A 19881-nucleotide genomic window follows, 5' to 3' on the forward strand; every position below is an offset into this window, starting at 1 on the left:
TCATTAATGGAGGCCGGCATGCAACCGGGCCATCGGAACTGAGCCGTGGCCGCGGCCGGTGGCCGGGGCGCGGCCGGCGGGACCGGCCGGGGACAGATCCTATCGGCACGGCCGCCGCCAAACTCCAGCACGCACCCTGGAAATCGCGCCGAAAAAAAACTCCGGTCCGATTTGGAGGCGATTGGCTCGGCGGAGACGGTTCGGTCGTGCCACCGGGCGGCGCGCGCGCTGCGGGTGGTGCCGAGGGGCCCGGCTGGTCGAACCGACCGAAAAGGAGCGTCGTACGCCAGCCGGCCAGGCCGACTTTTGGTGTGGCGCCAATGCCAAGCATGGCATTTCAAGCTCCGATTGTTCAATGAACGGTTCGTGCGACACGAAATCAATGGGACATGCTATGCATTGTATGTGTGTCGCCCTGAATTTTACAGCGCGCTTTTTCAAACAATCAAGGGCAGAAAAATGCGAGTGATGTAATACAGACAAACTAGGGCGACTGGTAAGCAGCTGTTCATGGAGTCCGGCCGACAGGACAACAGGTTACAACGTGCGGCAGTACGGACCGGCCGCTTCCAAACCGGTGACACCGGCCGACGGCAACACTGCACTGCGCGGAGGTCGGCGCCGCCGAAAGTGCGGGGTCGGGGAGGGGGGGGGACCGGGAGAGACCATCCGGACCGTCCGTCCGCCCGCCGAACCGCTAGCCGTGCCTCCGGTCGGCCCCGCTGACCAGCACAATGAGCTATAACGCCACCCAAAGTGGCGACTGTAGTCGGCGCCGCCCGGCCTTCCTCCCAGCCCAGCAGAGCAAAAACGGCCCGCAGCCCGGTGTCTCCGGCACCGTTAGCGTATAGGACAAAAGCAGCGCTCCCACGCGCGAGAAATCAATGACCGTCGTAATTGACAGTGCCCCCGGGCTGTGTGTCGACTCAGTTCGAGAGCAGCGCATGTTGAACGCATCAATTTGTTACGTCGATAAGCTCATGATTCTCACACAGATTTAAGTGGCTATCGCTGTCACCAGCCTTTTCCATTATTTCCACGCGGTTGTAGGGTGTATCCGGCATGTCACGAACGACCAGCAACACTCGGCTCTCAACACAACAGCGTCTTTCACTTCAGTTCTTTGGGCGCATCGTGTTCGTTGTGAGCGCCTCGACTCACAGACGTTGGACAACGTTCAGACTTCTCGGACCTTCTCTCAAACTTCTGACATCAGTCAGGGAACTATGCGGAACTTCTCGTAAAGGTGTGACGCCCGCCGAAGGGAACTGAATGTCGTTGACCTACTCTGTTGCTAAAGCGAGCAGCTGCCATTGCAAAACGGATAGCCGGAATTTAGATGTTGTTCGTTGGATACCACATTGTTACGACGGGTAAAAAAGATAGCCACTAAAAGGGAGTTCCAGCTAAGTGGTGTCATGCTCTTGGTCTATATAATGTAAAACTTATTCCAACTTTTGCATCATTTGGCTATTATTGTTTTCCTGGTAACGAAGGGGTGATTGCGATTCAAAGTTCCGAACAATTTTATTTGAATCGCCTTCAACAATTTAGATGATGACAATAAAGCTTCAGGGGAAAGGTAGCTGAAACTCAAACAAAGTAACCTCACCCCCGAATGCGATTTTCAGCCCAAGTTCATCATTTGTAGCGCAATAATGCATGGGCGCAAATACACACCCTTGCAGCGTTCCAACACAGTCGCCAATAGCGGCGGTGCTGTGCCACACCGCGGCTGCACGGCCACGGCCGTGCTGCTCAGTGCACGGTGCTGCTCTGGCTCCACTGCACGGCCGGCCGGCCCCCCGCTCGTTAATCAAATCGGTCCGGGCGACCACGGTCTAATCCATCAGCGGTATGACCGGCGGTCTGGCCGCGGCGGCAGCCCGGCCGGCACGGCTCTCTCCACCCGGTCAGCCAGAGTCTGTACCGAGGCAGTGCTCGATGGCTAGGCAGGCGGTGTTACGTGTTTAGGCAGGCCGTTTCATGTGGATATTATCACCAGCAGCCCGCCGGGTGGTGCCGTCACCGCGCGCGTCACCCTCCAAAACCGGAGCGTCTGACAGAGCTGGTGTCCCGGCACGACCCGCCGGTAATTCCCTGTTTCACTCGGTAAAGCCGCTCCGGGGAGAGAGGTTACTGGCGTTCGAGTCCTGTACGGTGAGTGCACCAAACGCCCTGGTCCGCCGCGCCTCCAGCTGACGGCGGACGCATGTTACACGGTTACCGACTGCCCCAGCCTTCGGCGCCGCCCGGCCGTGGGAGTCTGACCGGCGCTCAGAGCCGGGGCCGCCGCGGAGGCTCCCAATAAATCCCCTCATTACCGCTGCCAGCATATCGACTCCCTGCCGGCGGCGGCGGCGGCGGCGTGCAGTAGCGGCGTGCAGAAGCCGCGTGACGGTGGGTGGGGGCGGTGGGCGGTGGGATGGAGGGTGAAAGGTGGGCTGTGGGCAGTGGGCGGTGGGACGGTGCTATGGTGGGATGGGTGGGGGTGAGCGGTGCACGGTGGGCTGGTGCAGGCGGGCTAGAACGGTGGGTTTTTTGGCAGCGGGGCGGTGGGTGTTGGGACGGTAGGTGGTGTGATGTGGCAGTAGGGCGGTGGGGAATCGGGCGGCGGGCGGGGGGTGCGATCCGGCTGCATCCCCGTCGGACCGGTCCCCATGGCGTGGGAACGGCGCTGCAGCGCCGGCCGTCGGGCTAATCTGCCGCGCCGGCCGTCACCGGGCGCACCGGACGGCGACAGGACGCGCCGCCGCTACCGCCGGCCGCCGCCGCCGCTACCGCCGGCCGGTGACCAGTGTCGCAGCGACAGAGAATACAGGGGTACCTACCTGATACAGCTGCACAACGACAGGGCGATGGCGGGGAGAGAGAAACGGATAGAGCTCGGAAACAGGGTAGCCTGAAACGCTAGCTGCACTGGATGAATCGGTTCGACGTTTCACCGGGAGGCAGCAGAGACGGCCAGCAGCCCGGCGCAGTGACCCCTCTTATCACCAAACCTACGTAAGGTAGGGGACACTCGGCGGTACCGGAGACGGAGCAGTTCTACCACCTCAGACGCAGCCGCCGCGGCGGACTGCAGATGTTCGACAGTCCCGTCGGCGGGCCCGACCCCCGGACCACCGCGGCGGCCGGTCAATGGATCGGCACCGCTTATCGGGCCATCGGCTCGTCCGACAAGACCGCCGGCGAGGCAGCTCTTGTGAGCGGCGCAGCCGCCGACTCGGTGACGGCCGCGCTGAGCGCTCTCGCCGGATATTCACCAGATACGATCGCCGGCGTCAGCTGTCACTCTGCAGGGGGGGGGGGGGGGGGGGAGCTCCGCCATGACTGCGGTTTGGGTGATGATGACTCTCCCACCCCGCCCCCTGACCGTGGGCGGGGGAGACACTATCACCGCGAGGCCCCCGGGGTGATTCAATCCAGGCCGGAGGTCGGCGGAGGGCAGAAACGGCTGATGGCGCGACTATGAATACGTGACGACGATGATGCCTTCATCAGACAACGCTGGGGAAAGGGGAAGACCTGCTGATCAAAACTGTATCAGAGTGACCAATGTGAATGACGCAGAATAGCCGAAGTCCAGATCAGTCGTAAGAGTAAAATTAGCTTCATGCGGAAACCTTTTATTACCGAGCACACTTGGTAGATAACCCCAACATAATTCCGAGCAAAGCTAACCGACCGTCTGCTGTGAGTGGTGAAATGCGACTACTCCGTGCCTTATCCAGTGTTGAAATCTGACGGCGCCGACGGCAGTCCCCGGGCAGAGCTCTGTCTCCCGGGTCAGATTTCGCGGCGACATTGTGACTACCGAGACGCCGCGGGGACGATATGGGGGACTACCGAGACCCCGCGGGGACGATATGAGCCAGAGGCATCAGCAGATAGCACGTAAAAAAGAGCCTCGGGCGCCCGGCGGCCCGGTCTCTAAGGAGAATTGCCTCGGGCTCGTGTTTCTGCCAGCGGACACTGGATCAGACTGGGACGGCCCCATATTCAGTGGCCGCGGCCCCACCCGCCGCGCGGCGGACGTGGCCGCCGTGCCCGCCGTGCACGGGGCCCTGCAGCAGGCCGCATTATGCACGCCCACCCCGCCACCGGAGGTACGCCGATTCAGCGCGCAACCGCGCCACCTGCCTCCACCGTGCCGGAAATGGCGCGCTGCGGCGCAGGGAGTCCAAGAGTCCGCGGGGAGTCCGAGCTACCTCCGGAGAGTCCCTAGGGAGTCCGAGCTAGTTACTGCCTCCAGGGAGCCAGCGGTCTGTCGGTAAAGACGGCCAGTCCGGGCCGGACTGACCTGGACGGGACAGCCTGAGATCGGGACGGGGAAGGTGAATGTAAACTACCGTGAGCGTGAGTGCGATCAGACCCACGAGAAAGCGCTCCGGCCTGGCCAGTGACGACAGATCCGAGAAAAAGGGAGACACCTTTTTGGTTTCGGCCGTGCATGAGGTCACCGGTCACGCTAGCCGGGGCATGACACATGGGCGAACGGTATATGTGTTTCGGCGGATGTGTCACAATCCGCCCGGCGTGACGTCACCGGATCGGAGCGGCCCGGCGCGGTGGGTCGGCGGCTCAAACGGCAGTCGGCGCGGCGCGGCCGGCGATCAGATTCAGAAACGGCCGGCCGTCCCGCGGGCTTTCCGACAGAAAGTCCGACCTCTAGCGTGGCACGCTGTCGGGCGCTGCCGGGTTCGCCTGTGCGCGACCCGGTTAGTCAGCGGACAGCAATGTCACGCGATCCCGAGCAGGCCCGGTTTCTACACAGGGATGCCTGTGTTCCCGGGTTGTACCGGGTACCGGCAGCCCTGGGCAGCGACTGCCGGGCTGTTCCAGTGACCTCGCTCTGGCTGTGTGCCATAGTGGGGTCGATCGCCTCAGTCAGCTGAGAGCGCCAGGTCCGGGCTGGGACGGCGCGGCCCCGAGGTGCTCAGATGCAAGACGACACCGGGGGCTGGGAGAGGGGGCTCCACGTGACGTCAGGCCGGGTGGGAGGGACAACCGGGGCATCCAGGTCATGAGATCATCGGGGAAGGTGCACCGGCCCGTTCCGTGCCGAGCTCAGCGCTACGTATGTCAAACACGGCTGCCGCCCCGGCCCGACCAGTTCGGCAATATCCGCCCACCGATCACCAAACAGGCGCTGCCATGCATCTTCGTGCCATCAGTGTAATAACGGCCGCCCCAAGGACTCCGACGAACCGTTCCTCGGTTTTTGACCGGCACGTCATTCCTGCAGATTGGCTCGGTGCTGTCACCGCCCGACAAGGTCAGGTGTCGATATAGGCTGCGGTGACGCCTCGGTAGGTGGCTCGGTAGGCGCCGGACGCGACTGTGTGGCTCGTTACCCGGTGGGTGCCCGTTTCGCTGTCAGTAGGACGGCGCAGTTCAGTGGAGCGTGCCAGGACAGCCCGGCCGGGCGCCGACCCGGCACGGTCCGGCCCACCCGTCCACCGCCGGACCCACAAAACCTCGGCGCCGCCGCCGCGGAGAGAGTGCCACATTCCTGACGCGCATGTGACGATTTCGACGCGCCGCGCGTGATATCTGGACCATGGAGGGTCACCGGGGCGGCGATCGGTCGACCCATGACGTCTTAGAAAGGTATCAGGTGGAACTGTCGGCGCTTAAAGTCCAGCGCTACGCAAGACTCTCTAGGTTTTTTTTAGTTGTGTATTAAAAAGACGACAGAGGGTTGCATGACCTTTCCAAGACGCAACCACATTCTAAACGGGCATGAGCAAATAAATATTCCAGTCGAGTGAATGATCTTGAAAATCCATCGTCGGCAAAAAAGACTCGTACATCATTACAGTAAAAGTGGGAAATTGGGAGCTCGTGGCATCGTTGGAGCAGAGTGAGTGGGGAAAGATCACCGAGAGGACACCCAGAGGACACCCTGCGGCGGACACCCAGAAGGCACTCTGCGGACACTCTGCGGACACTCAGAGGACACCCAGAGGGCACTCTGCGGACACTCGGTAACTCTCGGGGACACTCTGGGAGGGAGGGAAGGCCGCGCCGGCAGTCCAACACGGACCGGGGGTAACCGCACGACACGTGGAGGAAATGTTGGCCGCCGGACGGCCTCACGCCAGCGGACGAGCGTCGGGCGACCGGACCGACCGCGGCCGGCCGGCCCGCAGTGTGACAACGGGAGACGGGCGGCGGCGTGCGAGCAGCACCCCTCGGCGCCGCGGGCGCGGCTGGTCCGCAGTGAGCAGGGAATAGTCGGGCCTGGCTTCTGTCCTATGCAAATTATGCAGTGCGATATGTCTGGTATAATTAGGCAAATATGTAATTCATTGTTGCACGGGACGGCACTGCAGGTGAGCCATCACCTGCCAACTTAAGGTACGAGGCCGGCTCCCTGCGCCGCTAAAAATGTACGGGCCATGACTGGGACTGTGTCACCGACCGCGCTGTACTCGTTAAGCCGCCAGGAACGCCGCCGCTGCGCCGCGGAAAAGAAGTGGAGCTGCAGCGGCCCCAAGGTCCGGCGGGCAGGCAGGTCTGCAGCGCGGCAGTACAGAACACCGGCCATCCCGTGTTCTGCAGTGTACGGCTGGTCTGCAACCGCCGGCCGGTTCGGAACACGTCCAGGCCGGGCCGAGCTGCGGCTCATGTCTTTCCCCACCGCCAGCACCATCGACGGCTGACCGAGGAGCGATTCCAACCGCGCGCTGCCGGCATGGCATCTGCCGGAGCTCTCCTCAGCACGGTCAGACAGTATGCATAGCGGGCGACCGTTTAGAATAGCTGACTTTCCGCCATTAGAGAGGAGGCCGCCAATCCTGGCTGACACAGCGGTGGACCGGCACGGCGGGCCGTGCTGACAGTGATTCGGACGTCACGGGACCGCCGGCCGAGCTGAGCCGCGCGCGCATGTCATGCCGCTGAACGGAGGGAGGCCCGCCCCAGTGATTTATCACCGGCATGATGTCAGCTGGCTAATTCGTCTCGATTTCCAGACTGCCGATAGTTCTGCGATGCCGGCCTCGGAACAGGGCGGGCCTCCACGGGCGGGGGGGGGGGGGGGGGGGTCACGCAGAGTGGATAAGCCCACATCTTGTCCCGGTTTGTCACAGCGATGGAGAAATATCCGACCGACCGGGAGTGGTCGCTCCTCACCGCGCGGAGCACGGAACACACCAGAGTGCATGCACGCTAAGTCGCTCAGAAATTTCCAGTTTTATGAGATTCCTAACGAAAATGTGCACAGACGTGCATGACACACGAGAATTGAACTTTGATGTTAGCGGTTCTGTTGATTCAGTTTTACGACCAGATTGTATCGCATAATTCAAACCAGTCCACTGACTGTCTAGTCAGCTGCCAATGGCATCTACCGCGGCTCCATCAACGGGCGTCTGCGACTTTTCCACCCTTTCGAAATTCGAGGCCCAGGTCGGCGGTTCACCGTGCCGCATGCACTGTGACCTCGGCGACATCGGCTCACTCGGCGAGGTCATCACGAAAGCGGCGGACGCATCGCTCCCCGTGCGGCCGACGGGTAATGTCTCCATACGGCCGCCCGGCTGCGCTGGCCGCTAATGGCTCGGATTAGGGGGACGGCGCACGCCAGTGAGAGTGGGACGCCAGTGGGACGCCGGACGTCACAGCACGCTCAGCGCCGGTCGTCATACGGCCCGGCCGTTTCCGGCCCTGTGGGCGGCCCCACTCCCAGCTGAGCCGACCGGCGCCGACCGACGGCGGCCGCTGTCCGGGTCACCCATTACAGGCGGCCGCGACGCGCTGTCCTCGGCCGGGACAGCCGCTCTGGTGGTGGGAGCGGCCATGGCGCGCCGCGCCGCGGGCCGGGTCAGGTCACCGGGCGCGGCGAAACCGGCCGGTCCGTCCGTCTCTCCTTATCGACGGCGCGCTGCTGTCGGGGGAAATGAGGGGTTGTCGTCGCACGGGTCGGCCGATCTGATAGCGACGGCGACACGGCGCGTCTCGCCGCGCGTGCACCAGTTTTGAGGCAATCGAGTGACGCGGACAGAGCTTCCCGGTTCGTCCGTCGTGCCGGACCCAGTAACTCCGCGGGCGAGCCACCGAGCACTGAGCCGGACTCCGCTGTGGATCCCGCCGCCTGTTTTGATCAGTAATGGGCAACTCGACACCCTGAAGGCATTCCGTCTGAAGGCGAGAACACGTCTAGTATTCGACACTTCAGCGGCTGCAAGACCCGTGCTCTGACATCCATTCGGGTGCCCTCTGACTATGATGTGACTCCAAACAGCACACAGGCTGGCACGGAGAGATTTTGTTAGCAGACTTGTCGCCTTTGACTTGTAAGTTTTATACACTTTGTAGTGTATTATTCGTTGCCTTTTTTTGCATTACCTTATTTGTACTCCTAGCTATACAATTTAATGAATTTACATGCTCATTGCTCAATCTTAAATTGATGCGTTGCAAAGGTGTATAGGCGTTTTGTCATCTGGCTAGATAAGCATGTCAAAAGCATATTTGATGTAACGATGCGTCCCAATTTTGTTTTTGAGAGCGCAGCCCGGCAATCAGCGTGCGGCTGAGCAATATCCTCTGGCTCCATTTAATCGGTACGCGTCTGGGGCCGGCACGGGGGCGCGTTCCCAGGCACCTGAATCAGGGCTCCCACACTCTGCTGGCCCAGTGAGGGGCTCCCACAATCAGTCGGGGGCGGGGACGCCGGCGGGGCCTGGGACGGGTGGCCGCCCCCGCCGCCCCCGCTCAGACCCAGCTCTCGCCTCAACTGAGCTCAGCCCGAGTCAACTGGTGTGTACGGCCGGCACGGCGGCTGGATGGGGGACCAGCACCCAATACAACACACCCACAAACACACACACAGCGGTGCAGCGTCATCAGCTGACCTCCGGGTGCCCCAGTTACGGCTCAGCACGTGCAATGTGCCGCGCTCAGTACTGCTGACTGGACGGACCGGCCGGCCCCGAGGAGCCGCGCGGCCCGGCTCCCCTCGTGCGGACGGGCGCGAGGGACAATGCGGTGTTGTGGCCGGCGGTGGGCGGGTACCGGGCGGCCACAGCACTGAAGCAGCCACAGGGCCGGCCCAGGGGACACGGGACACCGAACGAACCCGGGGCTACGGGGTACGGTACGGTTAACAATGGGGCGCAACTCAGGTTATCCATTGACTTTCGTTTGTGAAGAAAGTCATTGGCATTGGGGATTGATGTAAGGCCTTAGGTTATGTTTGCCTAGCAACTTTTCATACACTGCATAGATAGTGGCTGGTTGTTGCGCAAAAAGTTTTGAAACGACGTGACATCGCCATGTTTGTATGCTTTACAACCCGAGTAATTATCATGCCTTCCACTTACCTACCAGATTATCACCAAACGAACAACACAGGTCAGCATGTATGCATGACTTCACCCGTCTTCCGTATGCTCTTTATGCCGTTTTCGCCCGTCAGCTGATGGGGAGGATGTTCGTTAGGGCCGCTGTCACTCTCAGATGCGGTCTGGCCCAGCCGGCTGACACTCGCCCCACGTGCAGGAACTCGCCAGTTAAATCTTAATCACCTGGCTTTCAACAGTCGCTAATAATCATGGCTCATCAGCAGTAAACTGGCGAGGGCACGAGCCACGGCCACGGCGCGCGGCGTGCTCGGCTCACGAGTTACGGCCGGGCCGGGCCGACCGTCTGCGTCACGCGCCTCCCACCGGGCGCCCGGGCCACGGCGGGTCGCGCCCCCGGCCCCTGCCGGTCAGCTCCCACGACCTGTCGCGCCCGACGCCGGGCCCGATGTCATTATGATAGAGCTCACGCAGCGCGGCCCCGTTGCACAATGAGGAGACAACATGCAGGGCGGCGGACGCTAATTGCTCGTCAGTGAAAGGCGGAGGTGGCAAATAAACTGTCCGGGACACGGGTTGACCCGGCCGGGCCGCGCGTGTCACCCGGCAGCTGCGCGTCAGGCGCCGAGAAAATCGTCTGTCACCAAATTTGTCTCATTGTTACCCGGCTCCGGGGGAGCCTGTGTCATCCGGCAGAGCATAGGGGGAGATTAGGCAGCGACTGCGGCACTTAACTCGCCCCCAGCCGCCCTGTAATCAGTGCGGCTATTACCCGCCCGCACAATCCGTCTCCATTGGGGACGACAGGCGGGCCCCGCACTGAGCTTCCTGACTGTCCGCCCCTGTAAACCAAAGGAGGACCAAGAGCCACCGAGAGCTCGCCGGGAGCCGCCGTGAGCCGCCGGGAGCCACCGAGAGCCCGCCGGGAGCCGACGGGAGCCCGCCGGAGCCGCTATGTCCGCCGTTGGCGTCGGTCGGCCGTCCCGGGCCCCTGTCCGGCCCCACTGGGTCAGGGGCCGCCAGCGCCCGGTGCTCCTGCTAGGTCAGTGTTTAGGGACGGGACGGTTTGGGCGGCGGGGCCGCAGCTCACTTACCCAGCATCTTGCTGAGGTCGGCGTTGTGGAGGTCGGGGTTCTCGTCGGCCAGCCGTTTGCGCTCCGTCTTGGCCCAGACCATGAAGGCGTTCATGGGCCGCCGGATGCGCGCCTCCTTGCCCTTCTTCTCGGGGGGCCCGCCGGGGGGCAGCTCGCCGCACATTTTGCCGGCCGGCATCAGTCTGTAGTCGTAGCTGGCGGCGGCGCCGACCATGGAGGGCGCCAGGTGGCCCATGTAGCCGCGGCCGTACAGGTCGCCGCCGGCGGCGTCGGCACGCACCGAGTAGCCCATCTCCATGGGCGAGCAGCGGTAGTCCATCTGTGAGTAGTACTGCTGGTACATGGCCTGCTGCGAGTAGGCCATCTCGGCCTCGGCCGACGAGGCGATGTACTGCGCCTCCATACCGACTCCTGCCGACAGGGGGACAGGGCGGTCAGAGCGGGGACCGGGGGGACAGAGGGAACCGGACAGACGTAACGGTCACTGCTGGGCCTGGGACGGGGGGACCACCCCGAGCCGTGAGCTGGGGCGGGGAGGGGGGAGGGGGTCCCGCCCGCCGTGACCGGCGCGACCCGCCTCCCAGTACCACTCACAGCACTTTCTTTGACGTTATTACGGTTGTTAGTAAGCCGGCAACTTGTCAGGAGTGACGGATGGGCGGGTAATTTGGACGAAATGGAACGTAAACAGAGCTGACGGCGCCTTGTCGCCCGGCCGGCGGCGTCAGTTTTACTATTCTATATTTATCCAGTCTCAAACACGCCCTGTTGAGTGTGAACAGGTGTACGGAGTCGTCCGTACCATACCTCACAATATCCCACATTGAAAGTGCTGGCTGGCCACAAACACACCTCTCGGGGTGAAAACGAGAGTGTCTGTCGCTGCCGGCGGCGGTGCGGTCCGGTATACCGAACCGGCTCTCCCGTGGCGCACCACCCGGTCGAAGGGAGAGACAACTGTCACAGAGCGGCGAGCGGCGGCGCGGCGGCGGCAGATGGCGCGTCTCCCACGCCACATTCAGTGGTCGTTACCGCCACACCGAACAGTGGACAGCTGGGGTGTACGGCTGCTCAGGGCAATGATGATAACCATTGAAGGCAATGGTTACTGTCGCTATCCAAAGGCTCGGTAAAAGAACGTGTGATAACCACTTTTCGTTAAAATACGCGCTACATTGAACATATGGGACACCGTGTATAACAAGCCTCAATTGACTAGATTAATTTGTATTCATCTTATCTGCATAAGTGATAAGGTGCCAAAGTTGCCCATACTCATCAAATACAGGTCGAAGCATTACGCATGTCTGGAAGGTAAATTGGGCATTATCCGTACACGAACCGGTTTGAACCAATAACAAAAGTGATGCTCCGAGTCTGTTAACCCCAGTCAGGACCACAATGAATGAGTCTCTTTGAACTGCCAGCGCCTATTGTTCGCAATAAAATACGGATTCATTTCCCTTCTTGTGTGCATCGAGTAACAGCCAATGCACACTTCTGCGATCATCTTTCCTTCTGACTCAACGCGGCGCGACGAGTGGACGCGATAAAAATCGAGACACACGAAGCAGAGGCGATTTTCCTACTCATGGGCTTTGGTCAGCTTTGTCGCAGCTTTGGAGAGCGGCGGCCAGTATGTCTGCCTGCAGTCCTCGACCACAGAAAGAACGGGGATGACGACCGTTCGGGCGGACGGCGCCGCGGGACCGGCCGGTGGACCGAAGGGTTTACCCCGAAAGGCTCCAGGATCCGCCCCAGTTTGCGCCCAGTTCCCCGGGGTCTGCACCGTCGGAAGGCCGGCGTCGTCGCGCAGGTGCGGCGGCGGCCAGCATTACCACACGACGGATGAAGCGGGTGCGCTGCAGAGAAGCCGACAGAAAGTCCTGCAGGGAGTCGGGCCGGGTGGACGGCCGGAGTCGGGCCGGGTGGACGGCCGGCCGGAGTCGGGCCGGGTGGACGGCCGGTGTCGAGCCGGGTAGACTCCCTGTGTTGGGGGCCGGGTGGACGGCCGGTGTGGAGCCGGGTGGACGGCCGGTGCCGGGCCGGGTGGACGGCCGGTGTGGAGCCGGGTGGACGGCCGGTGCCGGGCCGGGTGGACGGCCGGAGTCGGGCCGGGTGGACGGCCGGCCGGAGTCGGGCCGGGTGGACGGCCGGTGTCGGGCCGGGTAGACTCCCTGTGTTGGGGGCCGGGTGGACGGCCGGTGTGGAGCCGGGTGGACGGCCGGTGCCGGGCCGGGTGGACGGCCGGTGTCGGGCCGGGTGGACGGCTGGTGTCGGGCCGGGTAGACTCCCTGTGTTGGGGGCCGGGTGGACGGCCGGTGTCGGGCCGGGTGGACGGCTGGTGTCGGGCCGGGTGGACGGCCGGTGTCGGGCCGGGTGGACGGCCGGTGTCGGGCCGGGTGGACGGCCGGTGTCGGGCCGGCGGCCCTTTGATGCCCGCCGGCAGTTTCCGGCCGGAAAGGAAACGACGTCCGATCGGGGATGCCAGCTGTCTTATCAGTTCGGGTAGTATAGTGCGGTAGATCATATTACTTGATTGGACTGATGTGATCTGACCTTCAGAAGCATCGAAAATTCCGCTTAGCACAATGTCTTGTTATTTGTCATGAAGCCTTCACATCTTTATCAATTTGAAATATGAAATTAGATGCAGACAACACTATCTCATTAGCGTTGCTTCAAGTTCTTTGCAGAATGATGTACATCGCCGTGCCGTGCTCGACGCGAAGCTATACCACACACCGTGCGGGGCCGTGTCGGCCGGTCACTCCGGCGACTCCCTCCCTGTTTTCCACCCTCTCCGCCCGTCCAACCGCGGGCCGTAGGGCGGCACAGTGCCGCTCCCCGAGTCACGTTTCAGTCATCTGCACGGCGCCCTGCCGGCCGCGGCTCCGGCGGCACGCGCCCCTCCCTGGCCGGCCGGCGGGGCGCCGGGCTGCCGCCGGGTCGCCGGTGGCCGATGACACGTGCTATCGACACCCTGGGCGCGGGCGGGCGCCCAGACGCCCCGTCGGCCGGCCGCAGATCCCGGCGATAATCGTTATTTAATTATAGAAGTGATGATGTGGCGGTGTGGCGCCGGGGGCGGTCCGATACAGGCGGTAATGGCGAGCCGCCGCTGCAGATACACCGCAGACACGTGTCACAAAGGGTTCGGTGGAGGCGCCGGGTCACAGGCCACCGCAGAGACTACTGGATAGCAGAGGGGGTGGTGCCGGGGTCACAGGGCCACCTCAGAGGCGCCCTACTGCTGAATATCAGTGGGTGGTGCTGGGCGGGGACGCGAATCCCTCGCGGGGAGGCACGAGTCATCGGAGGTAAGACAAGACGGCTGGAGGATGCAGAGTCGAACAACAAAACACGTAACATGCGGAACAGATTATTGACGACAGCTGAGGAGCGAAGTGTGATGGTTGGATAGTTCCGAGCATATGTTGCAAGAAATTGGTTGATGTTCATCTTTTTTTTTTGCAGAACAGCTCGCATGTAATTTTGTTGTTTTACACGAGCGTGCAAAGTGAACGGGGTCGAGATCTGGCAGGGGGACGCTCGTTAGCGGCCGAGTCTCACACACGGTCCGAGCGGCGTGTAGTAGGTCCTCCCTCCGGGCCGGTCACGCCCCGCGACCGGAACACGCTCTGCTCTAAATCATCCTTATCTTGGGGAGCGGGACGGCAGATGGCGCATGAGATAAGGCCTGCATACAACCTGTACGGACGACCTGCAGTCGCCGGTCGACATTGCACAATGTCTTTTTGCGGGTGAGTCCGGCTTTCCGCGTGTTTCTGGGGCTATCGCTGACACATCTGGAGTGACGCGGCCCGGCCGGGCGCGGCGCGGCGGGACGGTGGGACGGGCGGCGGTCCTCTGGGGACCGGTGGGACGGGCGGCGGTCCTCTGGGGACAGTGGACGGGACGGTGGGGCAGCGGAGCAGCTCGCGATTCCTCTGGGAACGGTAGTCGAAGCCGCATGAGACCGGTCACCGCCCAGCACTCCTCTGAGATGGCTCTGGCAGCTTAGCAGCAGCATCCACTTCTATGTAGGCTTACCAGAAATTTGGCGTTTGAGCAATGTTCAATGTTCGTGCTTCTTCTTACAGCGTCAGGGGTTTTAAAAGATAAAATTTACAGCGAGACACGATACGTGCTGCTGAAATTCAGTGCGCATCTCGACCCGAGGCAAAGGAATAGGTCGCCGACCACAGCTCAATTATGCTGCTGTTTGTAACTCGATATCAGGGATGTGATTCGAGTCGGTCAGACGGGTGCCGGGCTCGGTGTCAGCCATGATTAATTGAGACCGCGTGATCTTGGAATACGCTGATGTAAACGGGCAAAAGTAAACGCGAGCTCAAAACAAGTTGATGATGAAGTTTTTCATCAGACATGTAGCACAATATTGCCACGTGTCCAAGTTTCAGGCGTATAATGAGACCGATGAACTGTATGAGTGCCGACGATTGGCCGCGGCCGCGGGTGATCCAGGGCGGCCTGCTGATGACGCCGTGTGTTTGGTGACGTCAGGAGTTCCCTGACGCAGCCGGCGGTCCAGTGGGGTGTCACCGGGTGCCGGGTGACCCTGCAGCCTCAGCCGCTGACGGGACACAGACCGGTCAGCTCTGGGTCGGCAGGGGACGGACCGGGCCGAGGGACCGGAGGCAGACAATACCGAGCGGACCACACTGCCCGCTCAGCGCCGTCTGATGACGTGCCGCTGAGGTCAGAGGTCAGCGCAGACCCGACTGACCCCCCCCCCCCGGCCCGGGAGGACCCGGGTCTGAGAGGCCAGGCCCCGCCGAGTCAGCGCAACACGGCACGGCCTCAGCGGCGGGGATATACCCTATTGTGGTCTCGGAGAAATCACCAACTCAGCTCTACAAGTGCCAGGGGAAACAACAGCGAATTATTGTTGTGCTTCGTAGAGTGGTAGTGCAGGTCAGAATGCTACCTGCTACACCGTGTGGGTAAAATATCTTTGTTACAGCGTCACATCACAGGTACGCGGCAATGAACCGTCCTCAACTCCTTTACTTTTGATTAGCACGCCCAATTACATATAATTCCCAGTTCGCTTACGTCAATGGGCTGGTATGTTTAAGCCGTTTTAAGCAACGCTTAAATGGTTCACATGAACAGAAAATTTTAACTCGGACAAACGAACAAAAATAACCGGATCACTGTCAAGACTCAGTCGACGTCAACTTTAGATTACGAGCTTGACAACATGTTATCAAATACCGCCAATTTGTTGCTATCGAGCAGTCGTGACGCCGTCCACTGTACCGGTACCAGCGGTACCGGTAGGTACTCCTGCGAGAAGTACCGGGACCGTGAGCGGTTCCCGCCCGACCCGGGACGTCCTTCGTGAATCACGGCGCCGCCGCCGTACTTAGAATACTACGGTGCCATGCATGCACCCGACACCAAGTGACAGCCGGTGTTTTTTTTTTCCGCGCCGGCAAATGTCGCATGTTGGGCTCTAACAGTCTGGATTTTCCGAAAAAGTGTCCCGTGCCGCGTCGTCACGGAACTTCCGTCGGCGGAAAATTGGCCTGCGTGCGTCCCGGGACGGCCGAAACAAGTCATCGGCGCCGGCTAACGACCCAGATGGAGACCAGCCATCGATACGGGCCGCACCTAATTGTGGCCAACAGTAGCCGTGCATGCACAAAGAATTGTGCTTTACAGTAGCAAACTACAACAGATAGCCAGGGTTGATTGGAGCGCTAACACAACACCACATGATTGTGCTAAAAGCAGAAATGACAATTACATTGCGGGTTTCCATTTCTGAGATCTTATGTAAATTCCCAAATAAAGGCGATGAAAAGACGCGTGCTCAATGCTAATCTCTGTGGCAATGTAACCCTCGAGCTTAGCCGTAGTGTCAATCGATTGTACAAGTGCGCACATTGTCAACGTAATTAAATGTCTCTGATTGTCAAATAATTTCTTAAAAAGTTAACATGGAGAAGGTATAGTGAAATCTACTCCGAGATTGCCACTGTGAAAATCTTGCTGAGCGTAGCCGCGAACATTTGTTGAAATCACTCGGTAGTCGGCACAAGATGTGCCTCTTTGTTTGTTTACATATATGATCTCACTCATCTTTCCAAAAGTTATATAGGTACAATTTTTATCACCACATTATGCAGGTTTATTGCATCGCTATCTCAATCAGGTTCATCTGAAAATGACCATGTTAGTCACCAGCCGTTACCAATCTAAGCCATTGAATCTGCCGTCGCCCTTCTGCTTATTGTCTGCGTGCAGTTGTATATTCACAACACCATTCAGTACAGGTGTCCCGTGTCTTCCCCAGTAACAGGTGCGTTTCCCGTTTCCACCGCAGCGCACGGCTCCCCTCGTGACCGCCTGGATTTTGCCCTACAGGTGCCCCCTCCCTCCCTCCCCGTCTGGATTTCGCTCTACAGGCTCCCCCTCCCTCCCCGCGGCAACAGGTGCGGCTCACAGCGGCTTTCGCGGCAGGGCACTAGATTAGGCTGGTACCAATTAGAACAAACACACGTCAAATGCCATATCACCATATTGTTAAATATGTGCTGATGGTAAATATCTGACAGAGTTGTAAGGTAGTGAGGGATGGGCTAAGAAATGGCATGTTGTGCAATGTGCATAGAGACTGTTGGAATTCGTTTTGCCCAGTCACTGCCATCAATAATGGGTGCTAACGGATTGATTCCTTCTCCTGCAGATGCCGGGCAGCGCTGCTGATCATGCTGTGTCGGTGAGCGGCTGGGCGGGCGGCTGAAATCAGCACAGCTGCAGTGGCCGCCCCGGTACCCCGCGCCGCCCCGAGGCGGGCCGGTAAGGCCGCACATAAACCCCGACCACCGCCGCACGGCGGACCGGCCACGGCACGGACGGCGCCGCTCGGCACGGACGGCACGGCGCACGGCGCGGCTAAAACGGCACCGCACGGCCAGAACAGTACTGCACGGCACTGCACGAGCCGCGGTGTATACGACACACCACCGAGATGAAAGAGAGTTTGAAACAAGTGGTGATTTTGTGTGACCTATTCTCGTACTACTTTTTCTCTATTGATTCGTTGCACGAGCGCATCTGACCGGCTCGGCCGGTAGTGCTAGAAGTGGAGATAGATGGTCCTAGCGACGCACACGGTTATTGCGGCCCCACCACGGCTGATCTCCAAGCCGGGCGTATAGTCTGCTCACACGGCTGCGGCCGTGGCTACGGCACACACGGCACCGACACGGCTCGGCTACGGTAGGGTACGGCCGCGGCCCACACATTCCCGTGGTTTGGTCCGAACAACGTTACATTAAACGGGCGCCGGCAAATGTACGATCTATGCAAATATACGATACAAAGCAGCAGTTATGTTTCAGCCCTAGAACACCCCGTAGATTACACATAAGCACCCGGGCTATCCGGGAAATGAGGCATGCCTCAGCGGCGGCGCCGTGCCGGGGCGCGCACCGTGCCGGGGTCTGTCGGTGGGCCGGGCGCGGGGCGCCGCGGGTCAGGTTCCGGGCTCCGGTCCCGTCCAAGGGTCAGCGCAGCCCGGCCCGGCCCGCGGGGCTGGGTGTGGGGTACAGGGGGCTGGGGGCGGGCCAGGGAGCGGGGCTGGACGGCACAGAGGCCACACCGCCCACCGTCCGTGTTAGCTGCCGCCACCGGCGTGTGGCGTGTTCGTGTGATGACCGATGCAGTTATGCCGAGGCTGGCACTCGGCGGCAGGCAGCGGTGAACGCCGCGTGCCGCTATTGATGAATTCGACAGCCAACAGACTCAAAACAGGGCCACATGCAATGTCCAATTCCTTGCTGATTGGTACGAAACGTGGCACATACTGTTTCTATTTCGATTATAAAGTACGATTTGAACGCGATCCCCTAAATATAGACACAGCCGTGTAGAATACTATCAGAGTTACATGCATAGGCTATTTGAGTGCATCAAATACGCGGCTTGCCATTGTATATCTATGGTTATTATTTCAGATAGGGTCAACCTTGTTCCAGCGGGGGAAAGCCGATATTTCGGCCACACCTGAAGGTCTCGACTGAGTGCAGTGACCGCAGCACTCAGCCATCTATGGGGAAAATTCAATAAGGCCGACTCTCGGGAAAAAAAAAAACAGCATGGTGTGCACCGCGCACCGCACTGCAAAGGCTACTTTTAGCCGCTCCAGTCCCCACGTTCGCTCTTGATACCCCCTCCCTTCAAATCTGCCAGACTATATTTTTAGCCCTAGTTTGGATCTGCAAAAATGACGTCTCAGTAACTGATAACTTGTCATACAAACCGCAGTAAAATTAAACGAAAAAGGCCTCTCAACGCGAAGACTTGGTATGCTAAAAACAACAACAAACAGTGCGGATGGAGCAGTCACTTCCCCATGGAACCCATATATCTACATGCAATCATGAATTTTGGTTTGGTAGCATCTTTTGGCGTGCAGCCGCTTACCCCATTAATAATTTTTAGAAAAGATACTGAAAAATTACATGAAAGCTTAATAGCGGACCATAGCAGAGAAGCTTAGCAGGGATTCGCCTGACATTTTTTTTTTCAATTAAAGGAACGACCGGAAGTTGAAGATTAAATATTATTTATATAACACGCATCACTGGGCAAATGCCGCATGCAAAAATGCCGACGCATCTACACACGGAGTACCTAAGTACATGCACAATAAGAATGCAGAAAAAAGGGCCTACTCTAAGCTACGCAGCGAGTCCGCCGAAACAGCCCTGGTGCTGTGGCGCACCACCCGATTTCAGACTGAGCCCACTCGGCGACGGATTTTCACACGAGGTCGGGCGGGTTTTTGGCCGGCTCGTCACACCGAAATCTGCCCGGACATGGGAAGGTTTCCCGGAGTGGCAGTGAACTCTGCAGCCGAGCCCGGCACGGCGCGGACCGCAGACGACAGCGACCGTGCAGTTGCAGGATGCAGTCGTGTCTAACCGCAGGCCACCGGGCCCCCTCCCGATCCACGGCCGTGCAACTCACGTGGGTGCTGCGGCGCTGTGCTCCCCAGCAGGAGAGCAGAGCAGGCTCTGTAGTCGGTCAGTTCACGGCGCCGCGCCGCCAGACAGTCCTAGAGAGACGCGCACGGTCCCGATCACCACGGCACACACAGTCCGGCACCACCATCCACCGCCCGACACCGGCCCGTCTGAGCCCCGCCGCCGCCGCGCCGGGCGGCCGCTCCGGCCGGCGTCACGTGACCGCGCCGCCGGCGCCCATTGGCCGCCGCCGAGATGACGGGCGGAGCCAGCGCGGGAGGCTGGGCGCGGCGCCGGGCGCGATATTAATGTGGAGGACGGGCCTGGCAAACACCCAGGTTTTGGATGCCGGACAGAGATAGAAGATGGCTACCTTAAACTGTGATGTGCCATTTCTCGCGCGGGTCGGCGGCGCAGACTCCCCGGGGCTGCGGTCAGATGCATACCGGGCCATCGCCGCGCGTCGCGCCGGCA

General features: G+C 60.4%; 1 protein-coding gene across 1 annotated transcript in view; it reads right to left on the reverse strand.

Annotated features, from left to right (window-relative positions):
* LOC122390547 (transcription factor Sox-7-like) overlaps window positions 1–19586 on the reverse strand; it is a 58920-nt gene extending 39334 nt beyond the window's left edge. Inside the window, exons 1-2 of the mRNA XM_043383611.1 lie at window positions 19412–19586; window positions 10406–10816 (exon numbers count right to left, since the gene is read on the reverse strand). Of these exons, the coding sequence (XP_043239546.1) occupies window positions 10406–10808 (403 nt within the window). The 5' untranslated portion in view covers window positions 10809–10816; window positions 19412–19586. The remainder of the gene's footprint in view (window positions 1–10405; window positions 10817–19411) is intronic.
* Between the last annotated feature and the right edge of the window lie 295 nt (window positions 19587–19881).

The sequence above is a fragment of the Amphibalanus amphitrite genome, unplaced genomic scaffold (genome assembly GCF_019059575.1).
Source record: "Amphibalanus amphitrite isolate SeventyFive unplaced genomic scaffold, NRLGWU_Aamphi_draft 000400F_arrow, whole genome shotgun sequence".
Lineage (NCBI taxonomy): Eukaryota > Metazoa > Arthropoda > Thecostraca > Balanomorpha > Balanidae > Amphibalanus > Amphibalanus amphitrite.